This window comes from Narcine bancroftii, chromosome 14 (assembly GCF_036971445.1).
Source record: "Narcine bancroftii isolate sNarBan1 chromosome 14, sNarBan1.hap1, whole genome shotgun sequence".
Classification (NCBI taxonomy): Eukaryota; Metazoa; Chordata; class Chondrichthyes; order Torpediniformes; family Narcinidae; genus Narcine; species Narcine bancroftii.
This window is the reverse complement of record NC_091482.1, coordinates 923,826-940,504: the sequence shown is the minus strand read 5'-3', so window position 1 is coordinate 940,504 and position 16,679 is coordinate 923,826. Positions and strand designations below refer to the sequence as shown.

General features: G+C 45.6%; 2 protein-coding genes across 7 annotated transcripts in view; one reads left to right on the top strand and one right to left on the bottom strand.

Moving 5' to 3' along the window:
* smyd4 (SET and MYND domain containing 4) overlaps nt 1-14,040 on the top strand; it is a 42,158-nt gene extending 28,118 nt beyond the window's left edge. Inside the window, exons 10-11 of one of the 2 annotated variants that reach the window (XR_011348678.1) lie at nt 1,359-1,475; nt 2,990-14,040. Coding sequence is in view for 1 of the 2 variants with exons in the window: in XM_069910847.1 (XP_069766948.1) it covers nt 1,359-1,362 (4 nt within the window). In the remaining variant the exon portion in view is untranslated. Of the gene's footprint in view, nt 1-1,358; nt 2,941-2,989 lie in introns of those variants that run through there. The other variant, XM_069910847.1, reaches the window with a different exon arrangement.
* Nucleotides 1,291-16,599, bottom strand: tmem199 (transmembrane protein 199). Of its 5 annotated transcripts, none has more exons than XM_069910848.1 (7): nt 16,510-16,599; nt 8,040-8,274; nt 5,897-5,970; nt 4,129-4,218; nt 3,962-4,004; nt 2,074-2,186; nt 1,291-1,580 (listed from the first exon to the last, which is right to left on the bottom strand). In XM_069910848.1, exons 2-7 carry the CDS (start codon nt 8,215-8,217, stop codon nt 1,485-1,487), a joined length of 594 nt encoding a protein of 197 aa, XP_069766949.1. In that variant the 5' UTR covers nt 8,218-8,274; nt 16,510-16,599; the 3' UTR covers nt 1,291-1,484. The 5 variants fall into 5 exon arrangements, with proteins under 5 accessions (XP_069766949.1, XP_069766951.1, XP_069766950.1 ...); XM_069910850.1 differs by having other exon boundaries at nt 3,962-4,001; XM_069910849.1 differs by having other exon boundaries at nt 8,040-8,260; nt 16,510-16,598.
* Nucleotides 16,600-16,679: the final 80 nt, after the last annotated feature.

Below are 16,679 nucleotides of genomic sequence, written 5' to 3'. Positions count from 1 at the left end.
ATTTTTGGGCACCCGATATATAGGAGGGAGTGTTGATTGAGGGTTGACCTTGTTGGGCTGGTACTTGGCTTAGCGAAGATGGCCATCCATGGATCCAGGCAGCAAGTTATTAAGTGTTCCGCTGGACTTTAAAGATTGATAGTTTTCGACGTCCAGATTATCAGGTGGTCCAGATTTCTGGCATTCAGATTTTTGGACGTGCTCTATATGTGTAGTCTGAATTGTAGACTAATGCAGTATTTTTAACATTTGGACAAAATGAGTCAGACCCAGAGTGAAGCTCCCTCTGCACCATCCCATCCCACACTCCCAGGGTCGGACACGGTGAATCTCCCTCCAAACCATCCCATCACTCACTCCCCGGGTCAGACACAGTGAATCTCCCCCCCCCCACACCATCCCATCACTCACTCCCAGGGTCAGACACAGTGAATCTCCCCCCCCCCACACCATCCCATCACTCACTCCCAGGGTCAGACACAGTGAATCTCCCTCCACACCATCCCATCACTCACTCCCAGGGTCAGACACAGTGAACCTCCCTCCATACCGTCCCATCACTCACTCCCAGGGTCAGACACAGTGAATCTTCCTCCACACTATCCCATCACTCACTCCCAGGGTCAGACACAGTAAATCTTCCTCCACATCGTCCCATCACTCACTCCCAGGGTCAGACACAGTGAATCTCCCTCCACACCGTCCCATCACTCATTATTGGGGATGTTGATAATTCATCACACAGTAACTTGGACCAGCTACCATCAATGAGGAGGAACAGGGGCATCAAAATCACGACTCTTTGGCTGGGGATTAGCTTCCCACAGGCTGTGAATCCTGAACTTGGATCACTTATAAGTTTATGTGATCATTATGTGCTGTGTGAGAAATGTGTGTGTACCGTGGAATGGAAAAACGTGTTGCCTGGTTGTATGTATATGGTTAAATTATGTTACATGGTTCTGCAGCTTGATGTATAATCTACACATAGTAAAGTTTGTAAATTGTGAATTAAATTCAATGAAAGTAAAGTGAGGACATAGCTGGTGGGTTGTCAGAAGAAAGCACAGCTGGTGCAACACTTACATCGCCAGTAATCAGAACCAGGGTACGAATCCCACATTATCTGTCAGGAGTTTGTATGTTATAACAGTGTCTGAGAGTTTTCCCCAGGGGCTCTGGTTTCCTCCCACCATTAAAAACATAGAGGGGTTGTAGGTTAATTGGTGTAAATTAGGTAGCACGGACTTGTTGGCCAAAATGGCTTTGTTACTGTCCTGTAGGCCTAAATAAATTTCTCATTGATGTTCTTTATGGGAAGAATACATCAACTTAATTATTCCTTAAATGTTCATAAGGTAATGCTTGGAACAAACGAATCCTCAGTGGCAAGCACAAGATCACTTCAAAATATTATCAACAGCTGCATTGCAACATCAAGATTGACAGACACCACATTTCAAGCATCCGCCAAGGTGAGTCTTCTACATTTCTCCAAGCTCGCCCTCCATTGTCCGCACAAGCACGTAGAGCTCTGCCAATCCCACCACAGAGGCCATGATCAGTGCACAGAGAACACACTGGAGCATGGGGAGAAAAGGAGAGGCGGCATCAGAAAACAAGATGCTCCCAGGTCATGTCATCACACACATTCCATCAGAAACCCAGAGCAGGGATGGACAGGGAAGGAGAGAGGGAGGGAGTGACAGGAAACTCTCCTCCAATTTGGACTCCCAAGGGAGCCAAGAGCAGGGGAAGAACCAGGTCCATCACTGACCACAGCCCACACTGGGACCCACTAGTACAGGTGTCGGTCACACAATGACCACAGCCCACACTGGGGACACCCCCCCCCCCACTGGTACAGGTGTCCATCACTGAGCACAGCCCATATTGGGACCCCCCCCCCCCCAGGTGTATATATTCCACATGCCATTTACACAGTAAAATCAAAATCCAAATGCCTGCCCTTTGACATTTCCCACTCATTCTCTTTCCACCAACTCCCCTCCATTCCAATGCAATCTCACATGAAGCACCCCTTCCCTGAGTGATGCTCTCACCCATACTCACCGCTGCTGGCTCTGTGAAGAAGTACTGACTGGCGAGGTAGGCACAGGCAAACGCTGCCCCCACTGTCACCAGGTAGTTGATGACAGTTACCACCACAGCCTTGGCTGAACGCACTGTAACACCAGAGCAGAGGGAGACGTCAGCAATGTCCACTCTCATCCAGAAGATTAACCTTGTTGGTCACAGGAAGAACCAGAGGAAAGTCCCCTCGTAGTGGGACAGCTGTGGAATCTTTGGAGAGGATGCAGAGATTTCCCAGGATGCTGCCTGGATTGGAGAACATGTCCAATGAAGAAAGGTTAACAGAGCTGGAGTTTTTCTCTTTGGAGTGACGAAGGATTCAATGTAATAAGAGATCTGAAAGATTCTGTGGTGAATAGGGTGCACAACCAGCCACCCAGCACCTGTTTCTGGGGTGGGGGTGATGTGGAGGTAATGACCAACACCAAAGGACATAATTGTCAGGTGAGGTGAAAAAGGTGTAGGGGAGACATCAGGGGTTAGTTTCTTTTGGTACACAGAAAGTTGAGGAAGCCTGGAATACATTGCCAGGACTGGTGGTGGTGGAGGCTAGGGCAATAGGGGCATTTAAGAGAATCTTAAACAGGTACATGGATGAATGAAAATTAGAAGGTTCTGGGCTGTGAGGGAGGATTAAGATTGATGTGCAATAAGGTTGCATGGATTAGTACAACTTTGTGGGCTGAAGGGTCCGTACTGTGCTGTAATGTTCAATGTCTGTATAATGAAGGCAGCATGGAAATGACACAGCATTTTTAAAGCGATGTTGTTAGGGCTGTGATCAGATTAAGGAAGCACTTTCCTCTGTATGCCCAACAAGCCCCCCCCATATTACCCAAGTCGCATGACTGCAGCTTTGGTCTGTGTTTTTGGTGATGAACCTTTCCACTTTCAGAGACATTGTCCACCTGATCAGGAGGGAGAAGCACATGCATTTCACACCCCCCCCCGACAATTGGTGAGGCTTGGCTCTCAGGAGAACAATCCAGAAAGAAATTTCCATCTGTGAAGGTGTGTCACTCTGTGTGTCAATTTTGATACGGTTTACTGTTCCCATAAGTTCCAAAATGGTGAATTTTACTGTTTCTCAGATCTTTGGATAGTGATTTGTGAATTGTTAAGGGAAAATTTCTGTATCTCAACTAGCCATAACGTAGGTGTGGCCTGGATGTGAAGGGTATGAGCAGGAGGAGGCCACAGCCCTCAAAGCCTGGCTGATTTGCTCCAGGACTGGACCCCTCCCTGTGGCAGGTGACATTGACTTAACTCCTGATACAGGGGATTTCTTCCATACGGCATGAGCTGGCTGCACATTTCTACACAGTTCCGAGTTACATCACTATCCCTCACCTCCATTCTTCATAACTCTCCCACTGTTGGGAACTTCTCCCCGCTGTGACCCCTTATGACCTTCTGTTTCTATCAGGTTCCCCCTCATTGTCTCAACTCCATAGGATACAGGCCCACCTGTCAATCTGATTGGACCCTCTCCCAGGTGGGGTGCACAGACCCAACAAATGTAGAGCCTCCCACCACCCCATCTCAATAGTGCATGCAACTGATTCTGTGTACTCTGTCACACTGGAAATGTTTGGCCCACAGTGGCCATCTCTGTCTACACTCCCGAAACTGGAATGGGAATCAAACACAAATGCTGGAAGATCACAGGCAGTACAGCAGCAGCTGAAAAAAGGGAAATGATTCGAATCTCTGGCCCTTTCTTACATCAAGATACTAGCCGATTCTCCATCCCCAGCTGCTGCCTGAGACCCTCCAGTTGTTCCAACATGGTTCCATTTTCCATTGGATCCAATTGGTTTCCACCTGTACTTGGAGAAACATGGTTTGAAAGTTTTCAATCTCTCACCTTGCCTTCCCAAATCACCCAGAGTGCCATGTCGGTTTATCTGCTGGGAACAAGAACACAGGGAGGTTATCACAATCTGTCGCTTTTCCCCCAGCCAGGTGCCTTTCTGCTGGGTACGAAGCCAGACAATGGGGCAAGAAGTGAGGGAGCAGTAAAGTTGGCAATACCTGGCAGTTGACGTTTTTGGTAATCCGCCTGTACTCCTCATTTTCCAACTTGGCTTTGATCTTTTCCAACCTGGCCACAAGCTGGGGGTTCTGAAAGAGACGGGGACGTGACATGAGAATGGGATCTTTAAGCCGACCAGCTGACACAACACAAGATTGGTGCCCTATCCTGGCACTGCCAGCTCCTAGAGGGACAACCAGCCCTGTCTCATCCTCAGAGCACACCCACACACTCACACCCATGCTCACGGAGGTCTACAACATTCTGGGAGGTATAGACAGGGTGGACAGCCAACATCTGTTTCCCAGGGCAGGATCAGCAAACACCAGAGGACATGGATACAAAGTTAAGGTGGGAAGTTTAGGGGAGTCATCAGGGGTATGTTTTTATAGAGATGTGGGTGCCTGGAATGCTTTGCCAGGGATGGAGGTGGAAGCTGAAACATTGAGGGCATTTAAGAGACACTTAGACACATGGTTGGAAGAAAAAGAGGGTAACAGGGTAGGGAAGGTTTAAAACTTTTTTTTTGGAAGAAATGTATGGGTCGACACAACATCAAAGACCGAAGGGCCTGGACTGTGCTGTATTGTTCTATGTTCTCACACCTCTACACTTACAGGCTAATTCAGAGAGCTACTCACTCATACACTCAGAGACACACTCTCACATCCACACATGTCAAAGATATAATACTGATGCTTGAAGTACTCAGCCCTGAAACATCACTAATATATCTACCTCCTGTGGACGCTGCAAGACCAGTTGAGTTCTGCCAGGATCTCTGTATTTTTACTACAATCACAGCGTCAGCAGACCTTCATGTTTTGTTCCGTTGGATTGGAAAATTGTGAATGTGACTCACTTGCAGGAGACTACAGGCCAGTTAGCTTATCAGGCATTGGGAAAATGTTAGAAGCTGTTAGAAAATTAGTTATAGTTGGAATTTAGAAAACAAATGAAGGTATGTGGGGAATTGTGGCTTGGTGAAAGGGAAATCACATTTGACCATTTTCTCAGATGGTGGGCATGGACATTTGTGAAAGTGCCCCATCAAAGATCATTGCAGAAAATAAAAGTTTATGGTGTCAGGGGTAACAAACAAGTGTCGATACAAAACTAGTTGTCTCATCGACACAAGTGTGGTTGCTTGTGCAATGAGTGGTGTGTCACAGGGAACAGCACTGGATGCAGCACTTCTCAACCCAGGAGGGAGGTTGTTACAGATGATGCAGAGGTAGGCAAGAAATCAAGTTGTGAAGTTGACACAAGAATATGGCATTCTGAAATTCACCATCACGGGCAGGCTTGGCTCCTGTCTCCTTCCATGTCTCAAAATTTGGCAGGAAATTAACTGTTGCTGCCATTTACCCATTAGGGCAGATAGGTGAGGATGAAATCAGAGGAGAGCAGGGGGCACAGAAAGAGAAACGGCAAGAAGGTTGAGCTCAATCACTCCTGGACAGGACAGGTGCAGCCAAGGTGTGTGATCTGGGCAGCATAGCCTCAGGTGAGGGATCAGACATTCAGGACAGAGTCCAGAAATGCCTACACTGAACCTGGTAAATTGTGAAATTCTCTGCCCAGGAGGGCATGAACACACACTCTGACTGAACCAAGGAAGCTAGGCAGGGTTCATGAGAGTGGGGTGGAGGGTAAAAGCTCAGTTTGGTGATGGTAGAGAACCCAGTGCAACAGCCAGTGAGAGGGAGGGTGCAGCACCCAGTGTCATACTGAGAGCAGCATTCCATCACCACATTCTATACTCACCCTCTCTGGCAACTTCACTTCAGGGGTAAATATCTCTGCTCCCTCCAGAAGTTCATGGAGATACACAGGGAACCCTGCAAACAAAACAGACAAACCGTGAGACTACGACAACCTGAGCCGGTGGCCAGTGAGGAGACCTGATGACCGTGCGATCCAGCATGGTGCAGATGGAGGGCAGCTCAGCCAGAGGGCAAGGCAGGAACAGAGCTCACTGTCACAGAGGCAGGGGTGACTGGAAGGGAGAGTGTGAAACAGAGAGGTGGCAGTTCTTGCATCATGGGAGAACATTTGTAGAGAAGGGGTTCCCCATTGTGGGCGCAGGACTGAGGGATATCCACACCGTGTGCACTGAGGGAGCACCCACTGTGGTGAAGGACTGTGAGGGAGCTCCCCACCATGGTCACAGGACTGAGGGAGCACCCCACAATGGTCACAGGACTGAGGAAGCACCCCACCATGGTCACAGGACTGAGGAAGCACCCCACCATAGTCACAGGACTGAGGGAGCACCCCACCATGGTCACAGGACTGAGGGAGCACCCCACCATGGTCACAGGACTGAGGGAGCACCCCACCATGGTCACAGGACTGAGGGAGCACCCCACCATGGTCACAGGACTGAGGGAACACCCCACCATGGTTACAGGACTGATGGAGCTCCTCACCATGGGCACAGGACTGAGGGTGCTTGCCACTCAAGATCAGCCTGTTGTGGAGGCTGGTGTGGTGGAGAGAACCAAGGGGACTCCCTGCTTGTTCTGTCTTTTGGCGGGGGGGTGTTGTTAGGGGAAGTTAGGTGAGAGCGATGGTGTATGAAGTGGAGGAGATATGGGTGAAGGCTTTTCAATGAGAATGTAAAGAAGACATTTCAGATATCGTGGAGAGAAAGGTGACAGCCTGGGGAAAGGTGTGATGTTGGAAAAAGGGTAGCATATAACATATAATGGAATGGAAATCCTGAGAAGAAAGTGTTTGAACATGTGGCTGAGTGAGTCCATGTTAAAAATGTCAGTGGATAACAGTGGACAACAAAGAATTTCCTTTCTGAACACTTTTATAGATTTTGGGGGCTGCTGGTCATGAAAATCACCTTAAAAATTTTCTATCACAAATCATTTTTTAAGATATAACCCATTTTTGTGATTTCCTGTCATACTTTAAGTCTACTTCAAGTGTAGAAAACCATAAAGTGCAACATGTCATTGAAAATTTTTTCTGCATTCGCACTTCCTGGCTGATCCTGGTGCAGTCAGTGATAAACATGATGAAAGGTCTCACCAGGACATTGCGATCATGGAAAAGTGGTATCAGGGCAACTGGAATCCTTCAATGCCGGCCGACTATTGTTGGACACTGACACAAGAGGCATCAGATGCTGAGTACAAATGAAAATCAGTGGCGAAACATTTTTAGGTCGGTTGAACTGTCTCAATGTGTCAGAGTCATTATGCAATTAAACAGGATAAATTCAATAAAAGTTAATTTAATGTCTCTCCAACTTCCTACGTGATGCAGCAAATCTGAAATTATCTTTGTGTTCAGCCAGAAGTTATCTATCATAATCCCCACTTTCAGGAAGCAAAGCTTTTGAAAAAATTTGTTGTCCAATGTAATTAGCTTCCTTACTTGGAGGTGTAGAGATCCAAAAACATTCCAGGTACATTTAAGGCCAAGTGAATGTTGGCATTGACAAGTTGTGCACGGGTACAGAAGGTGGACCCAATGTGTTGTTCATGTAGTGGAAGAAGGGCTGTGGACAGGTATTAAAGTCGGATTGGAATAGGGACTGTTCCACACACCAACCAACTAGGCTGACAAGTTGACATGTATGTGTACCCATGGAGAAAATGGGAGGAGTCATTTGGGGAGAGAAAAAGTTCTGCCAAGCAGGGGAAGATGTTGATAGAGTGGGACTGATCAGTGTTCAAGAAAAGTATGCAGAGTCTTGAGTCCTCCTAATGGCAAATGGATGTGCAGACAGATTGTTGCTTTCTCAATATTAATTCAGAGTGTAATGTCCCTTTCACAGAATATCTGTGCAACCCATTCCAAATATGACTCAAGGTAAAAGGGAACTCACAAGTACCAGCAGTCTGGGCCCAGCTAGTTCACCAGTGACAAAGAGCGAGGCCAGATCACTCACCTTTCTCCTGTAAAAACCTGTGGAGTTTCCTCAGGAGGGTAAAAGGAAGAGTGGGTTTTGTTTCCATGAAGCAGGATTCAAGTTCTGAGCGCAGATCTACAGGCAGAGCATGATCCTCTTTCAGCACAAGGTCAAGGTCTTGCAGGAAGCTATCCTTCACTCGGAGAGCTCGTGCCATGAGCGCGGGATGACGAGCAACCCCAAGGGACAAGCTGGTGGACCTGGACACAATAAACTGTGATAACGAGCAAAACAGAAGGTGGGACAACATCAAAGTCAGATTAGCAAAGAAACCTTGAGTTAATAGCTCATTGAATCGGCTCCTGCAGGGTTGCAAACAGATAAATTCACTCGGTGTGGAGATATGGGAATGCGTGTGAGGGGGACGTGGCCACGCGAAGGATCAGACAGATGTGTTTTGGATGAGCTCTCTGTGGAGAGTATTAAAAAGGTTTAAATGTTTAAAATTGATGTTTTTTTACTGTGAATGGGTAGACAAAATATATTGGTCAGAGGGCGTTTCAATTTCTTTTTAAATCTGATATTGAATAAATCAGTGAGAATGGTAATGAGGGCGAAGGCTGCAAAAGTGATGCTATCATTTGTGAAAGATTTAAATCTGATTGATATCTGGACGCAGCTTAACCCCAGAGAGAGCCTACTCTTTCTACTCAAGGGTCCATGACTCATATGCAAGGGCAAGGACTGATTTATTTTTAATGTCTGCAGTTAAAAAGCAGAGTGGTAAAAAGGGAATACTTGATGAGGCTATTATCAAACCAATCACCATTAACTATTGCAATAGTGTGAAAACAAGAAAAAGCGTACAGATGGTGCCTTAATGCCACCTTGTTGAAAAGGACAGACTTCTGTGAGTTTATTAAGAGACAGAAGTATTTTGTGAGACAAATCTTTCTTTCACCGATAACAGCTTTTTGATATGGGACACACTTAAAGCTTATCTGAGAGGGCAAAATATTTCTTATAATGCAGAATTGGATGGTTTGGAGAAAGAGATAACAGAGGATGGGTTTAAAGAAAAATATAGACTATTAGAGATTAAAAAATTGAGATATAACACATTGCAAATGTATAAAACAGAAAAAAAATCTTTAAAACTAAGCAAAATTATTACGAATTAGGAGAACGAGCACACAAGGTCTTGTCCTGGCAAGTCAGAGGAGTCATTGAGGATGATAAATATAATTTAAACAGAAGCCGACATTCTAATGTACAACCAAAAAGAGATTAATGATATTTTTAGACAATATTATACAAAACTATAAATCAGAATTATTAGGAGATAATAATGAGATGGACAAGCTCCTAGTGAAATTGAGCTTCCAAAATTAAAGGTAAGAGAACAGATGGAGTTAGATGTCCCTTTCACAAGAAAATGAGAAGGCTCTGAGCACCCTGCAGCTAATAAGTCTCCGGGGGAAGATGGGTTCCCGTCTGAATTCTATAGACAATTTAAGGATTTGTTGATACCTCTTATAATGGAAGTGCTAGACAAGGCAGTGGAGACTCAGACTCTCCTGGACTCGTTTTCAACAGCTATTATTACAATGTTGCCAGAAAAAAACAGGAACCCATTAAAAACCTCAAAATATAGACCTATCTTGCTTGTGAGTGCTGATTATAAGATATTGGCGAAGACTGGGACGATAGTCACCTAAATTGATATATAAGGTGGGATTTGTTAAAGGAAGGCACTCTTCAAATAATCTGGGTAGGCTTTTCAATATAATACATATGGCTAAATTAAAATTGAATGCCAGTTTAAGAGCCTCCCTCGACCGCTTAGAAAGACCTTTTTTATTTAAAACGTTGAATAAATTTGAAAAAGGGAGAACATTCTTAAATTGAATAAAACTCTCTATCATAAACCATAAAACAAAATTATGTCAGATGTCAAATGTCAGCAGTTTTCCCTCTAAGTAGATTGAGAAGACAGGGTTGTCCCCTGTCCCCAGCGCTTTTCATTCTTGCAATTGAATCGCTGGTGGACATTATAAGGAGAAATCAGGATATTAAAGACTTCAAAGTTGGACAAGAAGAACATAAAATCAGCCTATTTGCTGATGATGTTCTTCTATATTTATCTGACCCAGCTGAGTCTCTGGAGAAATTGCAAACAACACTAGAAAAATATGGAAGAGAACCATAGAAAAAGAAACAGGCCATTCAGCCCCTCTGGTCTGTGCTGACCATTGTTCAGCTAGTCCCATTCCATAACCCTACAGACCTCTCCCATCATATATTTATCCAATTTGTTCTTCAAACTCAAGATCGAGTCCACACCCACCATATTAGATGGCAGCTCATTCCACACTCCCACCACCTTTCCAGTTTCACCCTCAAGCCATGTCCTCTCGTGTTTATCTTCTCCTAATCTCCAGAAAGAGCCCACTATTTACTCTGTCTATACCCCTCATAAATTTGAAAACCTCAATCAAATCTCCCCTTATTCTTCTTTGTTCCAAGGAATAAAGTCCTAACCTGTTTAATCTTTCCCTGTAACTCAACTCCTGAAGACCCAGCAACATCCTGGTAAATCTTCTCTGCCCTCTTTCTATCTTATTGATATCCTTCCTGTAGTTAGGCAACCAGAACTGCACAGAATATTCCAAATTTGGCCTCACCAATGACTCATACAACTTCAACATAACATCCCATGTCCTGGACTCAATACTTCGATTTATAAAGGCCAAGATGCCAAAAACTTTCTTACAACACCATCTTCAGGGAACAATCCCCAGGTCTCTTTGCTCCGCCCACTCCTCAGTGCCCTTCCATTTACAGTGTATGTCCTTCTGTGATTTGCTCTTCCAAAATGCAACACCTCACACTTATCTACATTAAACTCCATCATTCATTTACTGGCCCATTCTCCCAGTTGGTCCAGATCCCTCTGTAATCTTCCTCACTGTCCACTGCGCCTCCTATCTTTGTGTCATCAACAAACTTTCTGATCCAATTTACCACGTTATCATCCACATCATTGATAGAAACAACAAAGCTCCCAATACAGATCTCTGAGGAACACCACTCGTCATAGGCCTCCAGTATGAGAAGCAACCGTCCACTATCACTCTCTGTTTTCTCCCACTCAGCCAATTTCAAATCCAGTTTATAACCATTCTATGGATTCCTTCTGAACTACCCTCCCATGAGGGACCTTGTCCAAGGCCTTCCTAAAGTCCATGTAGACAACATCCACAGCCTTTCCTTCATCTACCTTTTTGGTAACTTCCTCAAAAACTCTACATGATTTGTTAAACATGACTACCATGCACAAAGCCCTGCTGGCTGTCCAAATACCTATATATGCTATCTCTCAGAACTCCTTCCAATAATTTGCTCATGACTAATGTCAGGCTCACTGGGCTCTAGTTACCTGGTTTACTCTTGGAGCCTTTCTTAAACAACAGACAACATGAGCTATTCTCCAATCCTCTGGGACTTCTCCCGTGACCAAGGACATTTTGAATATATCTGTCAGGGTCCCTGCAATTTCAACATTTGTCTCCCACAAGGTCTGAGGAAATCTCATATCCGGCCCAGGGGTTTGTCTACCTTTATTCACTGTAAGGTAGCAAGCACCTCCTCCTCAATCTCCATATGTTTCATCACCCTTCTATTTGTTTCCTTTCCATCGTATGCACTCTGCCAGTTTCCTGAGTAAATACTGATGCAAAAAAACTGTTTAAGATCTCCCCCATTTCGTGATGCTCCACACGTAGTTGACCACTCTGATCTTCTTGGGGACCAATTTTGTCCCTTGTTATCCTCTTACCCTTAATGTACTTGTAGAAACCCTTTGGATTTTCCTTTACGTTATCTGCCACAGCCCCATCATGTCTTCTTTTTAACTTTCCTGATTTCCTTCTTTATTATTCTCTTACATTTTCAATACTCAGCAAATACTTCATTTGCTCCTTGCTGCCTATACCAGTTATACACCAATATCCCCTGAAAACCAAGGTTCCCTACACCTGTTAATTTTGCCTTTAATCCTGGTAGGAACATGGAAAAGCTGACAGGAAGAAGTTGTTTTCTGGCAAGGACATGTGCGGCAAGTGGAGGCCTTCAAATGTAAGATTTGGAAGGTCCAGAGAATGCATGTTCCTTTTGTATAAAGATCCTTTATCATTTCCACAAAATTGGCCTTTCTCCAATTTTGAACCTCAACTTGAGGACCAGACCTATCCTTATCCATAACTTGAACCTAATGACATTATGGTCATTGGACCCCAAATCCTCACCGACAGACTTCTGCCACCTGACCTGCTTGGTTCCCTAATAGAAGATAAAGTATTTCAGCCTCTCTCATTTCAGGTTATAAAATTAAAATGGATAAATGTGATAAAATGCCATTAACAAATTTTGATTATGAAAGATATCCAAAAGGAAGTTGATTTAAATGGAGAATAGATGGAATCAAATACTTAGGAATGACTGACAATAACCTACAGAATTTGTTCAAATTATACTCCCCTATTAGGGAAGATAGAGAAGGATTGGCAGAAATGGAAAATCTTGCCGATTACTTTGATTGGAAGGGTTAACTGAGTAAAAATGAAAGTGATGCCAAGATGACAATATCCTTTCAATCACTGGCTATTTCTTTTTCAAAAAAATTATTAAATAATTATATTTGGTCATTCCTCTGGAATAATAAGGTGCCAAGAATTTTGCTTGAAAAATTAATGTGGGATTATAAAATGTGAGGACTTAAACTGCCAGATTTTAGGAAGTATTATTTGTCAGCAAAAGCCAGATTTCTTTCATCTTTCTTTGAGGAAGGCAGCATCCACCCCCCAACCCCGGATTTGAATGGGATTATACTCAATGAAAGAGGAAGCAGCGAAGGATTTTATCTACAAGTGGAGTGTTGTCAATATCAAAAAAGAGGGATAATCCAAAATTAATTCATGTGATTAGAGAATGGCAAGAAATTGTATTGTGAAAAAAAGCAGGGATACCTTTAAGAGTACTATTATGAACCTCGGTAACAGAATATTAAACTCCTGGGTTGACACCGGGGATTCTTATGACTTTTGATCAACTAAAACAGAAATATGGAACTTTCTTCTGTTTTCTCCAGCTAAGATCATTCCTGACAGAAAGATGGAGGCCAATTTTGGTCCCACCTGAAATTAGTGAAAAGGAGCGAACGATCTGGCTGGGGAATACATCTAAATTCATAAAAATGTATGATGCTCTCCAGAGTGAAAGTGCAAAACCAGGTTTACAGAGGTCAAGAGAGAGGTGGGAGTCAGACTGAGGTGTGGTAATATCAGAAAGATGCTAGTCTGATTCATGTTTGGATATTATGACATCAATTATAAAATCAAGACATGGACTGGTTCAGTATAACTTCCAACACCAATTCTATCTTACGCCACAGACGCCAAATAGGTCAAAATCTGAAATATCAGAGATGTGTTTTAGTTGTGGGATTGAAGCAGGAATGTCTTTACATGCTACTTGGTCATGTGTGAAGGTGAGGTCTTTTTGTCAGGATATTGTAGAAAAGTAAATAAGGATAACAGGGGTGCCTTTGCAGACAACCTGGAACTTTATCTTTTGGGTAATTTTATTGAAATAAGTAATAAGTTAACTAAATTCTAAATTTCTTTTGTCAAAGTTGCTCTAGCAGTGGTTAAGAAGTGTATTGCAACTACTTGGAAGTCCGGTTCACCATTACTTTTAGCACAATGGTCTGCAGAGATGAATGGCTGTATACCTTTGGAGAAAATTACATACAATCTAAAAAAAAAACAAGTCTGACACATTTGTCAAGATATGGCAGCCATATTTGGACCCAATTATAATTTAAAAAATAAGGATCATAACAGATGTGACTTCCCCATATAGATTTTTTTTTGGGTTAATAAGGTGTGATTTCTGACGGTGTGTGGATTTACATTTGTGGACGGGGATGGGGGAATTTCTATGTTTTTTTTGTATGAGGAAGCTTAATATATTGTGATATTGAAGATTTTATTAAGTACATTCATGAAAAATCAAAATAAAATATTAAAGAAAGAAATGTGTGTGAGAATGCAAGTTTTGGGCTGTTGATTGGGTAAAAGAAAGGCTGTGGCTCCATTCTATTTTGTTTATAGTAAAACAGGAGAGACTGCCAACACCTTAGTTGAAGTAAAAACACAATGCTGGAGAAACTCTTCATCACGGCTAGAGCTGATAAGGCCCTCCTTATTTGGTAAGGCAGTAAAAGACTACTAACCATCGGGTTAGGGACACGACCCTAATTAACAAATCCTATGGTGATCAGACAAGGGGTCCAGAGGTAGAGACCACAGCAGTGAAATGAGGAGATGAGCATATGAGGTGATCTTGGGCAGTTAAATATTAATGGGCCGCGCACACAGGAAGTAGTGCAATGGGGCAGCAGGGTTGGTGTAGTGGTTAGCACATGCTGTTACAGCATCAACAATCGGGCCGGGGTCGAATCCCGCGCTGTCTGGAAAGAGTTTGTATGTTCTCCCCATGTCTGCGTTGTTTTTCCCTGGGGGCTCCAGTTTCCTACCACACCAAAACATATTGGGGGTGTAATTGGGTGGCACGGGCTCATAGGCCGAAAGGGGCTGTTACCTTGTTGTATGTCGAAACTTAAAAAAAGACAAGCAGCAGAAATAGGCCATTTAGCCCATTGAGTGTGCTTGCCATTTAACCTTGAGTTGAGCCATTCTCCCTCCAGCCCCACTGCTTGGCCTTCTCCCCATCACCTTTGATGCCCTGACTAATCAAGCACCTATCAATTTCTGCCTTAAATAAACCCAACGACCCAGCCTTCATAACCAGCTGTGGCAAGAGATTCACCACCCTCTGCTTCTCTGTTCTAAATGGACATCCTTCAATCCTGAAGTTGTGCCCTGTTGTCCTGGGCTCTCCTAAACAACCTTTCTCCATCTACTGTGTCCACACCTTTCCAAATTTAAATGTTTCAATGAGATCATCCCTCATTCTCCTGAATTCCAACAAGTACAGACCAAGAGCCGTCAAATAATCCTCGTATGCTAACCCTTTCATTACTGGAATCATCCTCGGGAACCCCCTCTGAACCATCTGCAATGTCAGCACATCCTTTCTTAAACAAGAAGCCCAAAACTCCAAGTGAGGACTCACTAGGGCCTCATAAAGCCTCAACATCCCATTCCCTGCTCTTTCCCCAGCAGGTCAGGCAACATCTGTGGAGGAAGAGGTATTGAACCTGTCCTCCCCATCCCCACGCATCTCCCCGCTTCCCCTTTCACTCTCACTTCTGCCCCTCTATAGCTCAGTCCCCAACCCCCTCCACTCGTCTTCTTCACTCCCCTTTTCCCCTCACCCAGTGTTCCCTTCATACCCCATTCTCCTCAACCTCCTCCCCTGTTCCTGCACCCCAAACCTTCAAACCCCCCCCCTTGTCCCCCTCAATCTCCACACCCCACCCTATCCCATTCACCCTGCCCCCTGAACCCCCCCACCCTGTCCCATTCACCCCGACCCCCTGAATCCCCCACCCTGTCCCATTCACCCCGACCCCCTGAACCCCCCACCCTATCCCATTCACCCTGCCCCCTGAATCCCCCACCCTGTCCCATTCACCCCGACCCCCTGAACACTCCACCCTGTCCCATTCACCCCGACCCCCTGAATCCCCAACCTGTCCCATTCACCCCGACCCCCTGAACCCCCCACCCTGTCCCATTCACCCCGACCCCCTGAACACTCCACCCTGTCCCATTCACCCCGACCCCCTGAACCCCCAAACCTGTCCCATTCACCCCGACACCCTGAACCCCCCACCCTATCCCATTCACCCTGCCCCCTGAACCCCCCACCCTGTCCCATTCACCCCGACCCCCTGAACCCCCCACCCTGTCCCATTCACCCCAACCCCGTGAACCCCCCACCCTATCCCATTCACCCTGCCCCCTGAACCCCCCACCCTGTCCCATTCACCCCGACCCCCTGAACACTCCACCCTGTCCTATTCACCCCGACCCCCTGAAACCCCCACCCTGTCCTATTCACCCCGACCCCCTGAAACCCCCACCCTGTCCTATTCACCCCAACCCCGTGAACCCCCCACCCTATCCCATTCACCCTGAACCCCCCACCCTGTCCCATTCACCCCGACCCCCTGAACACTCCACCCTGTCCTATTCACCCCAACCCCCTGAACCCCCCACCCTGTCCCATTCACCCTGAACCCCCCACCCTGTTCCATTCACCCCGAACCCCCCCCACCCTGTTCCATTCACCCCGAACCCCCCCCACCCTGTCCCATTCACCCCGAACCCCCCCCACCCTGTCCCATTCACCCCGACCCCCTGAACCCGAATCTCCCACCCCTGCTCTTCCTTCTCTCCCCGTGAAGCCCAATTACACCCAGTGGCGCTGAGGGAGGAGGGGATGACACCTCCTGCTGTCACCGTCCGGGTTGAACGTTTACCTGAAGATCGAGGCCGCTCCGTCCCGTGTTGACCCACCCGCTGCTCACGTCCCACTTCCGATGTCAACCCCGAGCTGAGGCAGGAAGAGACCGCGCTCTGGGGTCCTTCTGCAATGAGCGCCGCAGTCTTCAGGCCTGGCGAGGCCCATCCCCAATAGCCACGGACGCCA